The sequence below is a fragment of the Temnothorax americanus genome, unplaced genomic scaffold, assembly GCF_048541705.1.
Source record: "Temnothorax americanus isolate GAGA-0224 unplaced genomic scaffold, ASM4854170v1 Scaffold2, whole genome shotgun sequence".
Lineage (NCBI taxonomy): Eukaryota > Metazoa > Arthropoda > Insecta > Hymenoptera > Formicidae > Temnothorax > Temnothorax americanus.
In genome coordinates this window covers 3,431,796-3,449,312 of record NW_027509338.1, presented here as the reverse complement: position 1 = coordinate 3,449,312, position 17,517 = coordinate 3,431,796, and the positions used below count along the sequence as shown (strand labels likewise).

The 17,517-nt window shown below is 40.3% G+C and overlaps 1 protein-coding gene across 1 annotated transcript in view; it reads left to right on the top strand.

Annotated features, from left to right (window-relative positions):
• LOC143896852 (uncharacterized) overlaps positions 1–17,517 on the top strand; it is a 28,448-nt gene that overhangs the window by 3,335 nt on the left and 7,596 nt on the right. The window contains exons 2-7 of the mRNA XM_077404956.1: positions 944–1,436; positions 13,195–13,503; positions 13,889–14,110; positions 15,110–15,418; positions 15,914–16,213; positions 17,179–17,484. Of these exons, the coding sequence (XP_077261082.1) occupies positions 1,163–1,436; positions 13,195–13,503; positions 13,889–14,110; positions 15,110–15,418; positions 15,914–16,213; positions 17,179–17,484 (1,720 nt within the window). The 5' untranslated portion in view covers positions 944–1,162. The remainder of the gene's footprint in view (positions 1–943; positions 1,437–13,194; positions 13,504–13,888; positions 14,111–15,109; positions 15,419–15,913; positions 16,214–17,178; positions 17,485–17,517) is intronic.

Below are 17,517 nucleotides of genomic sequence, written 5' to 3'. Positions count from 1 at the left end.
CTCCGGAATCCCATAATACTGCAATGGATTTAATCACTATCACATTTAATATTAAATATTGAAGGATCGTAAAGAATAGACCGTTCAAGCTTCTTTTTAAGATACAATTAATCTTCGTATCTATCGAAGAATCTACTATTAAAATTAAACTTGGACATTTTTCAAAGCACTTTACGTGCATGAAATATATACAACTTCAAGTGCGAATCAAGGATTTTTGATGTCGAATCGAATCGAATCATTGAAATATAATTTTTAATTAACAATATAATTATTATTAGATTGAATTTTAACGCGTAGATAATAGGAGAATATTTTATATAACACGTGGAAAAAGAATATTAATTATATAATATATAAATTTGTAAAAAGCAAAAACATATTTAAATATATGTATTTAACATAGAACTAATAAAATATATTTTTTTAAATGTCGCAGTAACTAAAACAATTAGGCGAAAAATCCTAGATAAATGATCAAGATACTCTAATATAACATCCATTAACATTATTCAATTACGTACATAGAAATTAAAATGCAGTTTATTTTATTATCAGTACTTATAGCTTATTATTTTTTACATACGTTCAAACTTTTACTTACAAAAGACAGGGTCACACACCAAAAAAAAAGAAATAAACTTTTTGACTACTATTTAGCCGGTCATTGAGCAGTTGTAATACTGAATGCACTCCCTAAATGCACCTATTAACACGATCATGCTGTTTTGCTTATTAAAGAGAAATATGATTTTATAAAATTGCCAACAAATACATAATTCGTATATTCGAACGATCTAGATCAAAATTCAAAATTTTCGTATAGTTCACATTCGAATTATAGAAATTCCAATTCGAATAGTTCGCACGTCGCTAAAGAATACTGTAGCAATATTGCATCAAAAAGATCCGAACGGAACTTAATGTTATCCATTCAATGCAGCCAATCGTTTGAACAACCACCGAAGACTCGTTTCGCGAGATCGGCGATTGATTATCGGAGAACGGGAGCGTCGTCGCGTACCGTCCGACCGACCGGCGAAGTTGAGCACCTGACAGGTCTTCAGGTAGCGAACCGGATAGAGATCCGAGTCACTGCGGAAGGCGGACACAGCTAGAGAACGCTCGTACATATCTCTCGTGAAGAGGGGGACGTTCTTACATGCGCCGTCGTCGCGCCGTCGCGAGTCGCGAGTCGCGCGTACAAATCGCACGCGAGCAAACGCCTCGGCGGCAGTGCCGGCAGTACACGTGCTCCACGACCTACGGCGTACGACGTCGCGACGGCCGACGCTTCCGTCCCGTCGTCGCCGCAGCTCGTCGCACCGCAACCGCAGTGATAAATGTGCCGCCGTTGTCAAGGATGACGTACCGGCCATTCTCCAAAATGATGACCGCCTGGATCACCCTGCTGGCCCTCGGCACCGTTTGTCGTGGTAAGTACAATTTGCCGATTTTCCACCTGTCAGTCGCATAGAATTTAGATTAATCGCCGAGTTATCGTGCTAGATTAGTCGCGGGCTGCGGTTCGACAACTTAATCTTCGAAAAATGACGCAGGCGTCCGCGTGCAGTTTCATTAAAAATTACTTTAAAAAATAATAATCGACACTTAAAGTGACTAAAATGGAGGGAACAGCAGAAAGTGCTTATTATCAAAAGCAAAAGCCGTCTGCCGTTTATTGCTTTTACATCTACGTCATTATTGCTATAATACATTCTCTTGTTTTTACTTAAAACTTTTTTCCATAATTTTCAATTTTTACCATTTTTTTTTTAAATTAATTTTTACAATTGTTGGGTATAAATTGAGTTTGTACAATTAGTCAATTGAGTTCAAATTTGATTTCCTTTTAACTTGTTTTAATAGACTTCTATAGTTTTAATCGCGATGCTGTCAACGCTCGTTATCACCTGAAAATTACGAGCGGTTATTTGCATTCTAATTGGTGCTCTCAATATAGCTTCTAATAGCCGATCGAACCGTCTTAAAATAGAAACCTAGATGATAGAACGATCGATACTTATTTCTAAACGCGCGGCTGTAAATTGACAATGCGACTCGTCGTCACACGTGCCACTTGGGTATGCATCGATCGTAGATATGTAATGACAGAAATTTGAGGCATCGTCGATTGATCGCTTCGACGAAAATTGCTTACGTAATTGAGCGATTACAGGGACTCACGACGGAGATTAATGCGTTATGTAACGCAGGATGCGCTGTTTTTCGTTCGAGCGCGGAGTCCCTGAAAATTATTTTCTTTCCACTCGGCAACGACAATTGTATTAGAACATTCGTCAAGCCGGAGCCACAATCTTTAAGATTAGTTTGTTCGCTTTTTAATGTATATGTATGTATGTCAACATTTTTAGGAAAATTTCACGGTTATTTAGAAGAATCTTTCGTTTGTAGCAACTTCTTAATTTGTTTTATTACGATTAAGTTTTAAATCGAATCATTGTTAAAATAAAGATTAATTTAAGCACGATAAATTAAACTAGAAATTTAACTTGTGACAAAATTAAAAAAAATTTTTTTATATTGTTTGACATCACATTAATTAATTTCATAATTATCCGTTCTTTATGTAACGCTAATAAATTTTGAACTAGCAACGGTTTGCTCGATTCTTTGGCCTTTGGTAGCGAAATTACACGTGTCATATATAAACACAAGGAACACAGGCAATAACATATCCATACTTGTGATAAACACCTCTTGCTTGTCTCGCAATATTAGCAAAAATTATACTTTTATTAAGTTCAATTGTCACGACGCTTCGATCATTAATTGTGGTCCCTTTCAAGTGTAAATATATAAATCATAAATTGTCAATAATAAAAAAGTATGTAAATTGTAACTCACACATATTGACAAAGAAACCTTACGATACAATACAATAGAGAATATTTTTAGAAAAAAATAGCAGTGTCTTGAAAGCTCAGGTCTCCCGCGCCAGTCGCTCAGTCGCTCGTAATTTTGCCAATTGAACTTATCGCTCATCATCGCAAATTCCTTTCCGCGCTGTCGCTCTTTGTTCGAAAACATCTTCGAATATTCGATCGAGACGACGATTCGCGCTCGAAGACATCTTCTTCACAAGTGCAAATAAGTCTCACCTGTGTTTCTTGCTTTCGCGCACTGAAGATCGAAAAATCTTTTTCGTGGTCAGTGAAATCGGTTGGTTCTCTGCGTGTCGCGCTCTGAAGGATCTCATCCTCAGATTCCGGATGCCGGGCACACGTTTTACGCTCGTGCGTTTTGTGAAAATTTACTTAATTATTGTACATATATATATATATATATATATATATATATATATATATATACATGTAAATAGTCGTTAAAAAATTGAACAAAGTACTTTTATTATATTAAAGACAATCACAGTTTATAATAAAACTTGAGCTCATGTTGATTTTTTCCTGATCTCGCTCGCGTTTCCGCGCTCTATAATCATACAATTATCATTATTTAATAATGCCTTGCATATAATGTCTGCAATAAAAGACGAAGCGCGTAAAAACTCGGTACACACAAGTCTTAAATAATATTCGGAATATAATCCAATTATCTTTGTAATTTAAACAGAAAGCATTTTATGTTAGTATAACATTTTCCCACACACACACACACACACAACTTCTCACAAGTAACCTTCCGATGTGATTATATAATTTCAATGTCCGCGCATAGGAACGCCTTGAACAATACTTTTTAAGCCGCTCACCTCTAATCAGCTATTATCTGCGATGGTTAACAACACACTAATAAACGCTGTAAATAATGCGCCATGTTTAACACGGAATCAATATGCTGCGAACCATCATCACTTTTACGACTCCAAAGACCTTAACCGCGACAAGGGCCAAGCAATATTAAACCACGGTACAAGGGCTGCATTCGAAATCACTATTACGAGGGCATTTGAAGTTGGACGTTTGGACCCACGATCTCGACACGATCGTAATTGCTCGATTCGCCTCGAACATTAGAATTCTCAGAAGCGGATCCGGAATTCAAGTATTGTGCCGAAATTTATTCTATTCTACCTTATTCGACCTTTAAGCCCCTTGCACAATGCCAGGCAACAGGCAATAGGAACAGGAAATAACCAAAAAATCGTTAATTACAACCTAAAAAATTCGAATGCTATATGATTGGTTGGCAACAGGCAATAGGCACAGAATTTCCAACGTGACGGAAACTCTGTGTCTATATTGCCCGTTGCCTGGCATTGTGCAAGGGGCTTTAGACGTGTATCTTATTACTCGTTCTTTTTAAAGCCACAAAATTTTGAAAGTTGCATTTGAAAGCTGAAAAAGCAATGCGAAACGTGAAAGATATTATGTTTGCGAATTTTTCGTATATCTTCATTCTTCATACATTCTCGTTTCTGGTAGATATCTCAGCAATCGTGTAATTCGTATGGAAATTACAATTTTTCCTTCGATTACTGCAGTCTATTACTCATCATTATTCAAAATCGCATGTTACCTCGGTATATTGATGGTATCGTGTTTAGCAATGATAATCACACATCTGTAAATCTATACGTCTACAAGCCATATCTTGCGACGCGTAATAATTTTATTTATAAGGTTACATGTCTTAACGAAGAAAACGATAGTGGATTTGTTAAACTAAAATAATACACATACACACAAGTTTATTTTATAATATTTCTATTTTGTATATCATTAATATAATATATAAAATAGAAAAGTAAGCTACACAGATTTTTATTTAACTTTTCATTACTGTTCACAATTTATCTTTTATAATTTAAAAATCCTGTGAAAGATCGTTTGTCGAAAAATCTGCAGCAACGGAGAAAGCATTTCGATTCTCGACATCGCCTTTCCTAGCATTAAAGTCTATCTTTACGCGTCGCAAGTAGATTCACCTTGGCAGTGAAACCAGCTCGAGGCGATTCTCTCGCGCGCGCGTGATTTGTGTGTTTCGGGATCTCTTTTCTCCTTCTACGCTCGCCACGACGCGGCGATTGCGTTTCATTAACAAGTTCAGCACGTCATCGGAAGACGCACGTGCGACGCGGAGGCGGTGCGCCAACAGCCGCATGAAATTTAAAGGGCGATTTAGAAGGAATGCGTTGCGCTCAAAATCATTTCGTTCCTGCGAAGCGCTATCTTTCATTAAAATCGCGACATAATCACTCTTACGTACATTTGTAATGTTTCTCGCAATCTAGAAATGCATATCTGTCAGTACAAACTACAAATATTTATTCTACGGAGAGTACGTTGCCGTCGAAACTCGATCGGCAATAATCGATAGCCGATTTATGCGTCAAAAGAATTATTCAAATAAAAAGCGATAAACGACAAAATATAAAAGTAAAACTCGAGCACATTTATAATCAGTCAAGTTTTAATGGAATTCTCGCGCGATTTGAAAATTGTTCCGTTTGAATAGGCCGACGCCGATCGATTCACTTTCGTCCCGCGTGTCGCCGCGGAATAACAAATCGATGGCGACCGTGCAGTTTTCGCCTGACGCTAAGGCGACGACTAGGCGAAATCATGCCGGGATCTTTCACGCGATCGGAATCAGAGCGAAACGCGGTACATCACGTGCTCCGTTCTCGCGGCGCTGCCCATCGCGATTTCTTCGTCGGCGAGCGCTTATTCGCAAAGATCAATCCGCGTAAGACGGTCGCTGCCGATATGACGCGGATTAATATTTGACGACAATGTGAGATAGCTTCATCGCCGAGATTTTATTAACGGGACGAAACTACAAATTCATTATATAAAATAACAAATTTGATATATAAAATAAAATTTCAAATGTAGTCTTAATGTTAGCTTAGAATGACGATTTTTAGGTCATTTTGCCATTATTTTGACGTCATTTTGACTTTATTGTGACTTGCTGTTCTGGGAGGTAACGAGAGCATTCCGTGCAATTACGTAAGACAAACGAATTCGCGTTCCGATACAGACGGAAACATAACAGCCAGCAACTCAACTCGAGACACACGTACGTCCTACATCCTGCCTCATACAGCACGCAGCGGGTATTCATATCGGGATATCCTAGGCCTAGGCGATCCTCATCCTCATAGGTCGGCCGGTGCATCACGCCACGCCGTACATAAAACACATCCCGCCGCCGCGCCGCGCCGGGGAGGAATTCGTACGAATTCCGGCGCGCGCGGTTCTCCTCCCCTGCCTTCCCTTTCTCTCCACCTGTCGGACGGCTCCCATGCACGCCAGGCACATCCACCAACCCTCCCCCCTGCCTACCACACACGTGTTTGCATTCCAGCGCGATGTTTCACTAAATGCACGCATTGCACCGGGTTTAACCACCCTCCCCGAGGGAGAACCAGTTCTTTCGGGGCCGGCAGCGCGCGACGGCCGAGACAACGGCGTTGCGTGCTTTACGAGAAGAAGGTGAAAGAGGAGAATGAGGAGGATGAGGAGGATGAGGAGGAGGAAAAAGGAGCGACGCAAGAGAGCCCCGCCGCCGCGCCGAAACTCGCGAAGAATAGGCTGCGATTATTATTCCACGCGATCGACGCGATTTCTTCCCGTTCCCTCCGGAGACATCCTATGTATAAAAGAAAAAATGCGTTCGTGATACGCCAAAGATAATAGGGAAATTTAGGATCTTTGTTTTCTATTGCTGAAACTGACTGCAAGTTTAGCAACAGAAAAACAAACCCATAGTCTGCGTCACGCTGCACTTCCGTTGTCTCGAATAAATGTGGTATGGTATTATTTATGCGAACCAGACAGAGCTATGCGCGCAAAAAGTTGAATCGTATCGATAGTCATCGATACGAAAAAAATGGGAATATGCGAAGATAGAATATTTAAAATGAGGCTGCAATAAAAACTGCAAGGTGAACGCTTTGCGGAATAGCGGCGTGCAACATCAGCGATTCGTACACGCGCGACGTTTCTGCGGAAAAAAATTAAACGTTGCGGGATAATTAGGTAAATCACGGTTTGTCCGATTTATAATTTGCTGCGACTGTCCAACGGTCAGATGCGAGAGGCTTGAGCAACGCGTAACCTGGATGCTCGTCGGGAACGTGTAAGTAGTAAGCGCCGATTAGTCGAACGTCACGCGTCAGTAGATCGAATCTCATTGAGCCGATCTCTCTCTCTCTCTCTCTCTCTCTCTCTCTCTCTCTCTCTCTCTCTCTCCTTCTCCCTCTCTCATTGTGTTGTTCATTTATGATTGAACTATGGGTCGATTCACGGGCAGGTCGTCGCATAAGTGAGAGAGTAAATGTAATTAGTTATGCTCAATACCGGGTCTCTCTCTTGTTAGACTTCTTGTTCGTTTATGTTCCTTTTGTATGTATATTCTTTCTTTTATAGTTCATGTTTTATTTGTATTTTTCTTTTATTTTAATTCTATTCTTATTTATTTTTGCTATGTATTATTCTGCAGTCTTTATATATTATTGTATCAAGATTTGCCTAAAGTCTCGACTAGGGCATAAATATAATCAAATCAAATCAAATCTCTCTCTCTCTCTCTCTCTCTCTCTCTCTCTCTCTCTCTCTCTCTCTCTCTCAGGTTGGCTTTCTGTTAGGAATAGACGCTTATATTTTCTGGGATGCCAGATGTATCGTATTTTGCATTTGTCTTCTCCTACATATTTACGTGAACTGTTTACCTCTCCTGATCCTTCTCTTAGAAGGTCCGGTCGCTTGGCTGCTTCCTTCACTTCATCTTTCCATATTCCTGCTCATAGAACTGTCACGTACAGAAATTCATTCCAGCTTTCCGCCATATATTTTTGGCACTCACTTCCTAGCAGTATTACATCAGCATCTTCCTTAGCATCATTCAAAGGTCTTCTGCGTCTATTCTTATTTTCATCTGAATTCGAGTGACCACTTCGCTTACGGGTAACCCATGCCATGTTCCCTCTATTTTTGTCTTCGTTACATTTAGTCTTAAATTAGTTTTTAAGTTGCGCTAGTTATAAGTTCTTGTTGAATGTTTGCGTTGCATGTAGGCTGAGAGTGAGCCTGTGTATGCTTGGCATTATTATTATTATTGTTATTATTATTGTTCTGTATTTCGATTTTTGTATTTTACTTTTTGCCCTTTAGCAGTTGCTCGGGCATATTAAACTATATCTATCTATCTATCTCTCTCTCATCGCACTTTACTATCAACGATATTATCAACGGTACTACATCAACGATGCTGGTATGCAAAGCTGTGTAATTTACATGAAATACGGTGACACATATATTATCTCTTGTTCACGTGGACTAACGCGCTTGAATTGTTGAATCGTCAGTCAGATATAATCGTCATTGACTTTAATATATCGCGTTTTATCCTTCTCCTTCTTCATGCTTTAATTCACATCACGGAGGTGCACCAGGATAGAATTGATTTCAATTGCATTGATGAGGACGGAGAAGGTAACTTCCTCTTCTCGTGTTAGATAATCGTCGGTGACGAAGTTGAGGAGGCTAGGCGTGATAAAAAGTAAATGAAACGCGGAATCATAGAAGTCCGATAATTCGTAGTGATATCTCCTCGAGAACGACCGCGCGCGATTAGCATAAGATAACAGCCGACGTCCTGCGGACGAAGGATGCACATTCCTGCATATCCTTGACACGATCCGCTCGGCTCCCGCGCTCGTCGCTCGTCCAGGCGTGCGTCTCGCCGTTTACGGAATTCTCAGGTTTCAAGGCGTCCGCGTCGACGTCGTCACCGTCGTGTGCAAATATAAAAAACGGACGTGCACATACCTCGACGCGAAGTCAGCCGTGCGTGAGAAGATAGACGGAGAGGGGAGGCAGAAAGAAAGAGAGGCAGACAGATCGGTTAATTACTATCCTGCAACAAACGCCGCCCAGGATGCGCGAAGAAATACAAAACCTAACGTCGCAAGTTCGACAATAGAATTATACGTAAAAAGCACAATACTACAATAACAATATCTATGTTAGAGCGTTGAAAAAAATTAATTGGATTACGCCGATTAAGCCCAGGAAATGTGAAAATTCACATTTTCAGGGCTAATTCCGCCGAAATGAGAAAGTAATAAAAATCACGTGAATATAAACGATAAGCCAGAATTAATAATGATAACAAAACTAATAAATATTAGACACAAAAATGAGCGTAACAAAAATGAAATAAATAAGAGAGCAACGTAGATAGCGGAAATGAGAGAGAAGCTCGTTTCAAAAATTCTGCAGAATTGGTAACAGTCGATCATATCGTAGAATGATTTACAACCGATAATGCCCGTGATTTAAATTCCCGCTGGATGGCACATATATATTCAGTTGAATGGCAAGTGAAGAAATTGTGAATAGTATGCAAATGTAACTAGCGAAAATGATCTCGTGAGCGGAAACGAATGTGACGGCGATGGATCTTCTGACCGGTAACGGCGATCGATTAATATTCGCGGTGAGTCGATCTATCGGCAGGAAACCGGAGGGCCGCGATCAGCCGCGCGCATTTCCGGGATTAATTACAGAGAAGAGAAACCAAATCGAAAGTCTATCCCGGTACTATTTTATGTTAAAATCGAAAATACCGGAAAGAAAAAGAAGAGAGTCCCTTTCTCTCTCAAATCCTAATAAATTTAATAAAAAATGTATATAATCGAAATCATTTTGCAAACAAGACATTCTGAATGTATTACTCATTAGTATTTTTATTACTCATTATTATTTTTAGTTTACGCTCATAATCAGAACGGCACGATAACAAGGATTTCTGTAATAGTCAATTAAAACCTGTTCGTATCAGAGCAAGAGTGATGACGTCAAGGATTTTTCACTTCCCGCAAGAAGAGAACAGCTAATTTATATACACTTCGGTTAAATAAATCTCGAGTAAAGTCTCTCGAGTTTGGACTAGGAACGCATTTCGTACGCTTCCCAGGAAATTTGACGAACAGAATGCTTCCGCGAATAATTTCGTTTATATAGTTAAACCAGTCGAAGGCCTCATCAGAAAGGTGCATTTATCTTGGTGGATAGACATGATGCAATGCGCTTGCACAATAACGAGACGTTGAAATCTCGTTGGGAAGGAAAACTAAAAAGAATTTCGTCCCCGACACATTTTTAGTGAAAATTTCAATTTTTTCCAGGCAATCGTCACGAGAATAATTTTGTAACGTACTTTTTATAACGATTTCGATTACCGTCTGCAGAAAGAATACCTGTAAAGTAACAATATCTTGCACACACTTTCGTAACACATTTGTTATTTCAAATTATATATCTTGTATCTCATATTCGATCATTATACATCCTGAATATTACACCGCTGTTTATTATCATAAATAAGGAAATAACGAGTGTTAGTTACATATATATGTTAATGCTACTGCGCATCCGTTGCAATGATTAATAATTTTCATAATTATCGCCAGTTAAATAACCGCATCGAACAATATCAAAGAGAATAATTTACGCATAGATAACTACTTAAAGCACGCACAATTCTGACTCATATAAGCTGATGATGATTTGCATTCGCAAACGATCTTCCGTATGGCGCAAGCATTTGAATTGGTAATTTTGGAAAGAATATATTGTCTGTAGGAAAATTAACATCTCCTATACAGAAATCGAAAGTTATGTTTTAAAGATTTTCTCCTTTGAAATAAAAGAAATATATAATTAGTACATTTTAATAATTATTAATTAAATTTCAATGATTTTTGTGCACAAAACACACACATACATACGCACTAGTTTAAAAATGAATAATTCAATTTTAAGAGTGACCATTTTCAAGAAACTCAGAATTGTAGATCCATCAACACTTGTAAATCAAGGTGTCTTCAATTTACCTATATTTTTTTATCAATTTCTCTGTGTGTTTCTTTATCAGTTTTATTTTGTAAGATTATAGTTATACCATTTGTGACTACATTGTATGCCACAAAAAAAAAACAAAGCGAATTTGATTAAAGGAGATGAAATCAAACCGGTCTTAAAAGTTGTACTCTTCACTCGCGAGTTATCGAATGGATCAATGGGTCACTTACCCGCTTTTAATTACAGAATTATAGATTCATTATGACATTCTCGGATCCACATTCCTTCTCGCCGGATCGATCGATCCTGCCTGGCTACGCTTCTTATTTCATTTATAGTCGTCTCGAGATGAAATCCCATTATCGCGTCATTAGTCACGTTTTCCCGATTCTATAGTCTCCTAAATAGCGCAAACCCCCCAAAAAAAGGAACATCAAGGGTTTTTAAAAAGGTCAAACGTGACCAATCTTTCGTCCGTAACATTCAAACCAATGTCCTTCTGCTAAGACACGCATATTTATATCAAAGAAAGCGTAAGAAAGTTAGCAGTAACTCGGTGGGATCTACACGCTTCCTCGGCCCGAAAATTCCTGGTCGGCTCCGCGCGCGGTGGCTAAACCGTGTTCTATAAAGCGAGCGTGAAAGTTAGATGTCAGCGAAGAATGTCGAGACGAGGTGGAAAGCGCGTCCCAGGTAAAATTAGGAATTAATTTGGGAACATTGATTTGAGATATGATTGTGACGAGTTTAAAAATAGCATAAAACTTAAAATGCGAGAATCAAGTATCCTCTGAGCGGAAGTCAAATTGTCAAATCCGTAAGAACTTATTGCTTTATGGTTTTCTTTGTTATGTTACAAACACATCATTAAATATTGTGAAATGATTCTTAGTAATAATGTATATTTAGAATAATATACTAAAAAAATATTTCATCTCGATCCGCTTGCGAATTTCCATTCGTGCCCGCCGAGAGTCCATTCAAGACGTAACATTGCACGGAATTACGACTGTTACGAAATTGGTGCAACGGCTGGTTGCGACAGAGGAATCCGCGCGGGGATTCCGACAGCCGATCAGGTCTAATCAGGTCGATCGGCACGTAGCGCTATAAAACCGTGCGCCGACGATCAGTGTGTCAATGTAAAGTGGAAACGACCTTCCAGTGTCAGCGACCAGCTCCGCTCGGCTTGAGGACGACGTCGTCGGCTTTAACGTAGCTGGCGAACGTTACGCGACAATACCAAGGACCAACTTCGGGGCATTGTAATTGTGCACGCGCTACATACCCACCATGTAGAAAGCGTGCAATCGGTCGCAGGGGCGCTCTTCTTTCAAGGAGATTGTTAGTTGAGAGCTCGTTAGCTTGAAGAAACCCCCAAAAGATTTTAGCAGTTCGGATTAATTTGGAGTTTGGAAACACCAATTCGAGAGATTACTAATATTATTTTCTACTCTTACAAAAGTTTAGAGAATACGATTCAAAGTAATACGATTCAAGTTATATATTATTAATTAGATCATTAATTGTTATATTTTATCAAAATTTTACGATATTAAAAATTTAACTATTTTATTATAAATTCGCAGAAAATTATGGGATTATTTAGATCTTACACATATTGACATTTATACTTTTCTAAATTTGTCGATTTCAGAGGTTTGGCTACGCCGAACCTCTCTTTGTTATTACAAATCGTAATCAATTTAATTCACGTGATATTACACGTAAATACATGTCTACGAGCAGCTGCCTGCCTGCCTGCCTGCCTGCGCAATAGACGCACGACGCCTGCGTCAGCGATTCTTGCACAACGTAAAAGTTTCATCAGTTCCGCAAATAGTCACGCAAATACGGAAATGAAGCCGGTCGCTTTCGGAGGCACGAACGATTCCCAATCCCAAGTTGATCTATCGATCCGACCCTGATTCTCTATCTGCGCATGGTGACAGACGCGCGACGCAAGGCGATTGTCTACGTGACTGTCGTTAGCTTCCTGCCCCGACGTGTCCCACATATATCCGCTCTTCCTCGCGCGTTAACGTCTTCGCGTCCTCGCGACGTCGACTTCCCCGCTCGCGCTTTCGATTTTTCACGCATGGCTCGACCCGCGGGGACACAGTTTGCTCCATTAACACATATTTAACGTCAATGATCTTTTTATTAGAAAAGAACACCTACGTTACGTTTCCGAGAATGGCATCACATTTTTTTTTGAAGCGTCAGAATGAGTTCTTTCTTTCAATCCCCGTTTTCTCTCGTAGCTACGTTGACTTCGCAGCCGGAAATTAAATAGTATACACTACACATCGATAAATTATTTCTCATTATAGACAAAACTAAATTGAAATCCGAGCGAAACAAATTTACAATCACTGCTTTTTCGCTTGATATCTAGGTGTTCCGATAGCCGACGAATCTGTTGAGACGACCACGATAGGAGATATCGGAAATGTCTCGGAGTCGACCGTCGTTCCCGAAGCGGAGGCCCAGTCCATGGACGACATACTGCCGGGAACGAAACCGCCGCCGATCGCCGTGGTGTTCGTCGACATCCCGGAGCACACGGAAACGACACTGGGCTCGTCCGTGCTGTTGGCATGCCGGACCGCTAGTCCTGTGGCCGAGTGCCAATGGTCCTGGCAGCCATTACCACCGGTTCACCTGCCGCTTCCGGACGTCAGTGAAAGCCCATCGGTTTCTACGAGTAAGCGCGATATCACATTATTCCTTCCGTGGCGAAATCAATCCCTGATTTCGCGTAAGAATCAGCGAATAACAGTTTTACAAATTCATGTAAATTATTTAACTGTAAAAAGTCCGACGCGTTTCGCAGCAGTCCATTAAAGTCGTTAGGATTTTTTGAGTTTAATGCAATCATAAATTCAACGCTGGGGTTAATCGAGTGAGTCACTTTTAAAATTCTTCTATGTTTTTTTCTTATCGCCTTCCTCTAGTTCGCGTGATATATAACTACTCTTATAGACGGGCAGCCTTATCTTTCTATATGCTGGATATCGCTCATAATTCTGTAATCGCGCGCTGAATATTCATCGGTGCCGTTCGCTCGATCACCTCTCTGGTGATTTCAGCCACGACGAACCCGACGATCGCGACCACGGCAACTCCCACGACCCACCCATTGCCGGTACGACAGTTTCCCGCGTTCGGGAACAACAGCAACGATTGCTCCGTGAGATTCTCCAGCACCAAGCACGAGCAGATAGGATACTGGACCTGCGCGGCGAGAGCCTCGACGAGCGATCCTTTCACCAACACCGATCCTGCCAAGCTCAGCATCGTCAATGCTAACGGTAGGATGCTTAATCTTGTTAATCCTATATATCAATTTTGAAAATTTACTACATATTTTTTAGGTAATATCTCGATACCTCAGACAAATGAAGAACATATTGATGTTCGTAACAGGAAAATACTTATTTTTAATAAGAATTTTTTTTAAATTAAAGTTGACCATGTTTTTTTAGTGTTACATAATGATAACATTATTTTTCTTTTTTTCGGTTCTCTTATTAATGTTATATCGATAAACCAATGATTAATTAAGCTTCGGAAATTCGATGAAACTATCATCCTTCTTTTAAATCGTCCTATATGTTTTCTGGTATTTCGCGGGGAAAAGCTGCTTTAACCATAGTCCCGTTCTTCGATTACAATTTTAATCGCGTGAGCGCGATGTATTTACGCAGTTGCTTTCGGACGACCTCGAATTCTTGGTGACAAAACACGCTTGACATCGCTATTTGTCTTCACCAATTGTGCCGAGATGGTCATATATATATTTTTCATTAAAAACTTGGTGACACAAAATATCGTCGTTACGCACGTTGTGCTTCAATATTTGATCAAAAGTTAGTGATAAATTATCAGTTATGTTTAATTTCTCTTGCTTATATCCTTATATTCAGGTAAATTAACATTCAGTTTTGATAACGATCCCTCGAATGAGTCATCCACAAAAAGTGAAAGACACGTGAATCATGGAAACGTTCTTTCCATACGAATTTGGTTCACTTTGATAAGAATCGCGAATGAATTATGCAAACATATACGTTTCCTTCTAGAAAAAGTAGATTTCGAATTAATTGAAGAATCTAAAAATAAAAGTGTCAGCGTACAAGGCGGTCATGTTGAAAAGAATGAAGAGGGAGAGAAAGAAAGAATTAATTGCTTGCAACGAGTTTCATTTCTAATTCGTTTCCCGAGTTGATCAACTTTCGAATCCCCTGTTTTCAAGATTTATGTAAGAGATTATCCACACGAGATGCAACTGGTGCGCTCGCACGTTTCAGAGATCGTCATCGCGTTCGCGACGCACGAAAATGTCGTCGAAGTGCCGGCGGGATCCTCGGCGCAGATAATGTGCCAGACAAAGTTGCCGGTGCGTGAATGCCAGTGGTCCTGGCGGCAGCTGAACCAGTCGCAACCCTGGAACCTCGACGTGAAATCGTTCCCAGCCTTTGGTAATGACAGCAAGGAATGCAGCATCAAGTTCAAGAACGTCCTGCCGGAGCAGGAAGGCTACTGGACCTGCGGTGCGCGAATAGACCCGAATTCCTCCTTCACCCAGGCAACCCCCGTCCGTTTTCTCATATCGGAAGGTATTTAATTAATTATGCTGTCATTTACACATGTATCATTTTTATATTGACGCAGATTGAGTGATTGCGTGAATAGAATTACACAATACATATAATCGAGAATACAGTTTGAAAAAATATTAGGAATAATTATACTTTTTTATATTTCATATAATTGTCTGATGTGTTAATATTGTAGTTCGCGTTTAACAACGTAAGACAAAGCTTATTGTTCTGCTATATTCTCACAAGTTAAATAATCGACACTCGAACATTTTATCAAATAATACAACTAATAGTAATCTCTCAGTGATATTAATGATGTTTCTTACATGACCTGTATTTAAAATCAATCGCTTCTGATCAATTCGTAATAATCGTTGAACATTGAAAAATATACTCACATTTATCTTGCATCACACCGTGACTTCGATCTTCGATCGATCTTATGCCACGCAACCCGCGCGTTCCACGAATGAAGAAAACCATCGAAGAGCTTTCGTTTCCCTTTTATAGTCGAGTTCGTGCAGTTGTCGCGCGGCGTGCAGGTTGCGGCCGGCGAATCGGTCTTCCTACGGTGCCTGGCGAACAAGCCGGTGGTACAGTGCGAGTGGTCGTGGAGGGCGTCGAACTCGAGCAAGGAACCGCTGCTGGTGAAGAAGTTCAGTCCAAACAAGGACGCCGAACACGACTGTTCCGTGCGATTCAAGAACATACTGTACGAGGAGGAGGGTCTGTGGACCTGCGGGGTACGTTTGACGCCCGGCGGTATCCTGCACACGGCGCCCGCGGCGACTGTCAGCCTCCTGCCCACAGGTACGCGCGACCCGACACAGCTACGTTTAATTAAGAAATAAATTTGCCCAAACCGTACAATCACGCGCGGCCCGATAACAATTAACCCGTTATCGAGTCGTCCGATCCGATCCGCCATGCAATTACGAGCGCCGCCGTGCGAAAGAATACTCGCGTAATTACGAATGGATTGATGTCTTGACGTGAGATGATGAAAATTGATTGCTCGCACGCAAAAAAAAAATACTAAAACGGTGTTAGCGTTCAGAAATTCTAAGTATCATTGCGTAATAATGTCTGTTTCAAACATTTGCACATCTTTCTGCCTAATCGCAAATTAAAAAGGCGGAGTCTTATTCAGAATCTTAAGTCTAACTAATGGAAAAAAAAGCGATTCGGTATGCTTTAAGACATCGATATCGGAATTCAGTATAAATTCGATTTGGCATAATTCGACTGCACTTTCCCTCAGTACATTTCACCTTTCTCTCGCGTTTCATGCCTAATTTATGTAGCACTTTACGCTAGACGAGAACTAATCGTAATACAACTGTACAATAAATTGCAACCGTATGGTGCAATAATGCTAATTGAATTCCATTTCATTTGATCTTCTCTCGGAAGAGCATACTATTGGCTGTAAAATGGAAAGCTGTCAAGTATCAAAATTAAAAGTTTTACGTAAAAGATATACGTAAGTATATAAATACTATTGCTTAATATATCTGATTAGAATTTTTTACGTATCATAATATTATTAATTTCAAAGAAAGAGCAGATATTCTTAGACTCCTATATCTCATTCCAAATTTTCAGCTTCAATATTATCTCATTTTTCTTTTAATTGTGTTGCTGAGAATATCTAAAAAATTGTGGACAATCGTATTTCCTAGGTGCTTTCGGCAATGAAATAAAAATAGAATCCTCACGTCATTCACCCAAATCCACATTTTTTTTGCGTCTCTTATCGCAACGGCCGATTCCAGCTAAGGTGAGCTTCGTCGAGGTGCCGACCGACACGGCGGTGCCGGTAGGCGCGGAGGCCACGCTGAAGTGCGTCACCAGCAGCCGCGTGGAGAAATGCGTGTGGACCTGGAAGCCGTTACACGGCAGCGATCCGGAGATCGTCCTCAACCGATTCCCGAGCAACGGTGATCTCGGTCGCGACTGCTCGCTCCATCTTTCGCACGTGTACTCGGAGAAACAGGGTCACTGGAGCTGCCAGGTAGCCATCGTGTCGCTCAACACCGTCCTGACGTCGCCGCCCGCGAAGCTCATGGTCTACGAGCAAGGTAAAAGAGATACTTTGTAACCCCCCTCCCCCC